Here is a 6,000-nt window from a genome sequence, read left to right on the forward strand (position 1 = left end):
ACCCAGTTTGTTTTGTAAGAATTGTTGAAGAGAAAACCAAATATCCTTAGACAGGTGCTCAGCCTATAGTCTCATCACACTGTCATTTTGGTTGTGGGAGATCAAAAATCCTAATCAAATGATCGGAAATCTCCATTCGGATCCAATAAAGATATCACAGTATCAGATAACCGCCTTGATATGCATTCCCATTACAGTACTGTGGAAATAATATAATAAATAGCTCTACAATATAGTGTACATTTCTGATGAAAGTCAATAAATGGTTGCAACATTTCCACACTGTGGTTGTTGTAAAGACAGCACTGCTGTGCATTCATTACTAATACAGGAGTATTATAGATATACTGTCATGAAATAATTCTAGTAAATCTCACTTAAAATGTATTACTATTACTTTGCATGGAGGGATGCTGCAGTGTGTTCTGGGAGTTAGAGGGCTAATACAAATTTGCCAAAATGCGTCTGTCTATAACATAGTACATGTGCTGTGGTGGTTATACACTGCTTATATTACAGAGGGTTAGATTTACTGGAATTATTTATTTAGCTGTATCAGGATTCCATTTTAATTATGGCAATAGCAGTTTAAAAAGTACCAATTAACAATCATTTTAAGGCTGCATATTTTTGTTTGGTTTTACTTTATAAACACACTATAAGGATAGCCAACATTAAAATGTAATCATAGGACTAATCCTTAAAATTATCTTTAAAAACAACCTCCTAATTTTAACATTAAGATGGTTTTAACAGTGAAAACATGTTCAGTGCATATTTACACAGTGGGTGACACAGTAGCCAAATTGAACTTAAGGATCTCATTATCCCGTTCACATTCCCCCTCTAAACATGTACGGTGTTTTAATATGGTAAATTCCTGGCCTCACAGGACCGTGTTATGATGAGGCTGAAGTAAAATATACTATCTGCATTTAGATTACATGTATACATTTCACCTTGGATGCAATCTAAATGCTCTGTTTCGGGGTTCAAGCCAACAGAAGCTGCTCAGATTAATGGTGATGATTCACTTTTATAGGTTGTCATTTTTATGTGTTGTACAAATTACAAATCAAAGAAAGGCAGATAATACCAGAAAGATGGAAAAGATTGAAGATTGTGTGGGAAATAATGTGTGCAGACATTCTATTCGGATGCCCCAGGGCCCTAGGGCTCAGCAGCAGTACGTGTTATTATGACTAGAAAGGCACTATCTGTTTAATGGATTGGGTGGCCAGAAGTATGGGATGATTAATTGGCATATGGAAGATTATCCCATGATTAGAGATCTAATAAGCTCAATGAAAAATGCAAATGGCGTATTATGCCTCAGTTTACAAAAGGGACAAACTGGAATCCATTCCAGTTCATTATTCTGCATATTTAGAACTACAGACATTACAGATTATTATTATTATTATTATTATTATTATTATTATTATTTATTATTATTATTATTTTTTTATCTTTTGAATACATTTCCTGGGAATTACATTTTTCAAGTTTATTAAAAAAAAAAAAAAACTACAACCAGAATCAAATTGGTAGAAAAAACTGAAACAAGGAAAGTTCCGGAACTTATATGAGGTGTATAATAAACTTACACCCTGCTTGCTTTTTCTATTTCTATTTTTAAGCAGCCATTCTTGCAACAACTTATTTAAGTGCATTTAGTGAAAATGACGTTTCCTTTGCAGTGTGCGTGCCTGTGTGCGTTTCTGATTTTTATCATTTTTATTACACTAATGTGGCAACATAATGTTATCTAAGGTCTGCAGTGTGTACTGTATGTATGTGAGATATGCAGCTCACAGTAAACTATGTGCACTCCTCCCCCCAACAGATACATCATGTAGGCCTATATAGATCTCTAAAATAATGAATGGCCCTTCCTTTCTATATCACCTAAATAGCTAAGACCTTATTACAGTGCAGTTTAACGACTGCCCTGTGTATGAGTGGCTTGGTAACGAATTGCCATGTCAAACACCTGCTGACCTTCAAATAATGTTAAAACCCAATGACTTGCCTTCAGTTTTTGTTAAGTGGTATATTTTCGACATAGGAGCAGTATTTATTCTACAAATGCACAGCCACATATTCAGGAAGATGAGATAGTGTCATACACCATAATAATAAATATTACAGTGGAAAGAGAACAAAATACAAAATAACCCCTGTAAAAGTTAACTGGTATATCATGGTCAAAGTATGAGGAAGTGTAGTAAAGCCTAATAAAATCATAGGGAAAGCATGATGAATTAATCCTTTATTTAACCAGGTACTGTTGAGGACAAATTCTCATTTTCAAAGGCGACCTGGCCGGGAGTCACACAAAGCTGCAGTAGCTGTAACAGGAATCACAATCAAGCACATCAGATAAAAACAGTACCCAACAAAACAAACACAAATCACGAAAGGCACAAAACATTTGTTTCCTCGTGCTAGCTCTGGCGCTCCGCAGGTTAGGGAGGGCAAAACCGGCAGGGACTGTTTCTCCTCATGGAGCTACAGCTTAGTCATGGGATCAGAGAATGCACACTGAACCTTCAGTTCTCATGAGCTGTGTGGGGAATTGCTGCAGTGAGGGTTAAAAAAAAATTGGATATTGTAACTGATACAAATTTTAAAAAGAATGCAACATAAATCTTATGCCAGACACTTGAAACAGAGTTTCGTATGTAAATACTTTGCACTTTAATGTTTGTTTTGTTTGTGCCAGAAGAATAGTCTAAAACAATAAAAATGAACACTGCACTGTTTCATCAGATTTAATTCTGAAACAGTAGTTTCTGTGATTTACTGGGTTACTCAAGAATCCTGTGTGGTTAAGTGCATTTAAATAGGTGAATTAGCTTGTGTGCAGCTTTTCTGAAACTGAAAATATGACTACAAGTTAACAGGCGTCACCATTTTTTAACTAATTTGGTATGTAGTTGTTAGTCAATGTTTCATGTGTGTCAGAGCTCCAAAAGAATACAAGATGTTTCCTCTTCTGTGTTAACTTGCTGTTTTAGTCGTACATACAATCAACAGTTAGTTTGGGATATCTCAGGACATTTCTGTAAACTTATTGCTTACACAGAACACACAGCAGTTTGGGGTTTTGATTGGCTGGTGAGCACATTTGATGTGGTGATTGGCTTTGCAGTGACGTAAATATAGTACAATTCAGGACTTTCTTCAATAGATTGTTGAACTGTAAGAAATAATCCCATAAAACATTGTACAAATGCAGTACTGCATTGACATTTCATGACCGGCTCTTTAAAATAACACATGACGCTATCCAAGCTTTTGAACTTTGCTGATTTAAAAGTGCCAGTGTGAATGACTCACACAAGACCATCAGAGAAGCTTGATATATTTCCATGCTAATCATTCTTTTTGATCAGCCATACGGTCAATATGCAGACAGTTAATCTTCTAATTAGTCTATTCTTACCAATTAGCTTTATTTTGGTTTTGTGTAAGCCTATCAAAGGACTCCTAGACCTGTGTCTGCTGATTATCCTGTAAAGCATTACCCTTCTATACAAGCACCTTCAGAAGCTTCTGATGTGAGCAGTGGCTAGTTTAACTTTCCCATGAACATATATTTAAATATAACACAGAAGTTCTTCCACAGCATGGGCAAGGTGTTTTACACTTCATAAAAATATTGACAGCTACCATTCTGCCAACATGGGTATAAGGAACAGTACTCACTTACCTACTTTGGTCAATGATTAGAAGAAAATGTCAAGATTAAATCACTGATACCAAGAATATATATTGTACTGGGACAGGGTATGCAAGTGTTACTGTACCTGCAATATATCTTTAATTGGAATAAATGTGAATGAAGCATACTGCAAATTTAAATTATAAACTATCTGCGTTTTGTTAACAGAACCTGTGAAATCATGAGAAAGCTAAGAAAAGCATAGAAATATAATCCTGATCACATGTTTTCTACTCTTTGAAAAATATGTACAGTAATGTTACTGTTCTGTATAAGGATTTGAAGTCTTATTCTTTTTTTTTAAAGAGCTTTGCAAAAAGGTTGGGCAATGTAAGAAATATCCTAAACACATTCTGACTTTCCGGAAAAGTTCATTTCTATTGTCAAGAGTATTATCAGTCTTTCCAGGAACATGAAATACCATTCCTCTAATGAAGGTATTCAATCAAGTTTCCAGTGTAATATTGTCATTCCTTCACTGGGATTTCTTCAGGAAGTGCAGTTAGTAAACCCATGGTCTTATCACAATGAAATAAACTCGGTTTTGGTGAATATAATATTGGAATGTGTTGATCAGACCATTATGCAAGTGAAATAAACACTTTTCTGCATTTCAAAAAACTGCATTATATGTAACCTTTTCTTGAAACCTTTCAGGTTTTTATAGAAAATTTGTAAATGTTCTTACTATAGTTTTTAAGTTTCCCTGTAATTCCTTTTTCATAAAGGGCGGTTTGCAATAAGTATTGGATTTGGCCCTCTATCGTTAAAAAATACATTGCATGCAACAAAGAATCTGTACGTCAACCTAATGATTGTCACAAAGATGATGGTACGCTTTGTTTACTATGGGCCCATTTTGTAGTGTTATCAAAGGGGTTCCACGTGAAAGTGTTCCACAAGAGCAAACATGCATAAGTTCAGAAGCTGGCAAAGAAATAAGTTGGAGCCTTATTGTGAACACACCTAAAAAAACAAGAACAAAAAACTACAAACATGAACCCAGGAGCTTAAGAGTGTTTTAATAAAGGGGCTGAATAATGTTTGCTCACATTTCCCACTTGTATTGGTGTGGGAATCTCAAAGTCGTTTCCTGTTTATAGTAGAGAGGATGTTGCATATCAATTATCTAGGTTACTGGGCTACAACAGTATTAGCCAGCTGTATTATCCCATAGAAGGAGTTCTTGATTCTAGCACTTTTTGCAGTTTGTTTTATGAGCTTTGCAATAATGGAAGATTGTGTCATTAACTACCAATGGTGATTATCAGAGCACAGGAGCAATAGTCATGCATAATTACTGACAATAAAATAATTTTATGTCTACCTCCCTTGTTTGGCTTTCCTGAACTCATTTATTTCTTCCCTTTTTCATCTGAATACTTAAACTAGGTTTCAAATGTATTTGCATGTTATTTTTATGAGTGCAATATCAGCTCATCCACATAAATACAGAATTATTCTTTTTTTTCTTTTTCTTTTTTTTCTTTAGCTGTTTTTGAAGACGAATTCAATTAAGAAGTGCCACTTGGAGCTATTTTAATAATTAGATCTTGCAGCTACAGTACAAGGTCTGACACTCAGAAGAACAAACAACACTGCATTTGAAATACTGTGTGGATGTAGAATACGCCAGGGGAAGAAACTCCCTGGGGAGGTAAAGGAGTTGGAGTTCAACCTGTGTTACAGGCGCTGCCCGACGACAACTTGTCTGTTCATTTCCATTGTATTGTTTTGATATAGGGACATTAAATCATAGTACTGCAATCCATACCTACATTGTTACTTTTCTATATGTACAATCTATCTGTATTTTTGTAAAGTTGTGAACTAGTGTTTAACTTTTTGTAATAAAATGTACAATCGATCAAAGATATGCAAGTTGAGTGAATCCAATACTGTTGCAGTCCTGAGCCATTACTGACATTTAATAGTTCTTAGCTATTCTTTATTGTTCTTTATGTTCTTTTGTAAAGATCATATTGCTATACATTTTCATTATTATTTCACTAATTACAGCTGATAATGCTTTGGACAAAGGACAGTGAATCCAAAATTAGCATATTTATGCTATGTGACATATCACAATGCTTGACAAATATATAAACACATATACATATTATATTACTAAAGATGCATTGATGTTTTATGTTGAATCTATCTATTTTGTCAACTATTTTAATAAGGAACTTACTGGTGTCTGTTGTTTACCTTTAGGTTTGTAGAAATTAATTATTTTGAAGCTCATTGTCAGTGCTTCATTTACACTCAAA

The 6,000-nt window shown here is 34.5% G+C and overlaps 1 protein-coding gene across 2 annotated transcripts in view; it reads left to right on the top strand.

Moving 5' to 3' along the window:
* Window positions 1–5,624, top strand: part of LOC121318131 (glucoside xylosyltransferase 1-like) — a 42,475-nt gene extending 36,851 nt beyond the window's left edge. The window contains exon 7 of one of the 2 annotated variants that reach the window (XM_041254455.1): window positions 5,220–5,624. Coding sequence is in view for 1 of the 2 variants with exons in the window: in XM_041254452.1 (XP_041110386.1) it covers window positions 5,220–5,229 (10 nt within the window). In the remaining variant the exon portion in view is untranslated. The remainder of the gene's footprint in view (window positions 1–5,219) is intronic. The other variant, XM_041254452.1, reaches the window with a different exon arrangement.
* Window positions 5,625–6,000: the final 376 nt, after the last annotated feature.

This window comes from Polyodon spathula, chromosome 7 (assembly GCF_017654505.1).
Source record: "Polyodon spathula isolate WHYD16114869_AA chromosome 7, ASM1765450v1, whole genome shotgun sequence".
Taxonomy (NCBI): domain Eukaryota; kingdom Metazoa; phylum Chordata; class Actinopteri; order Acipenseriformes; family Polyodontidae; genus Polyodon; species Polyodon spathula.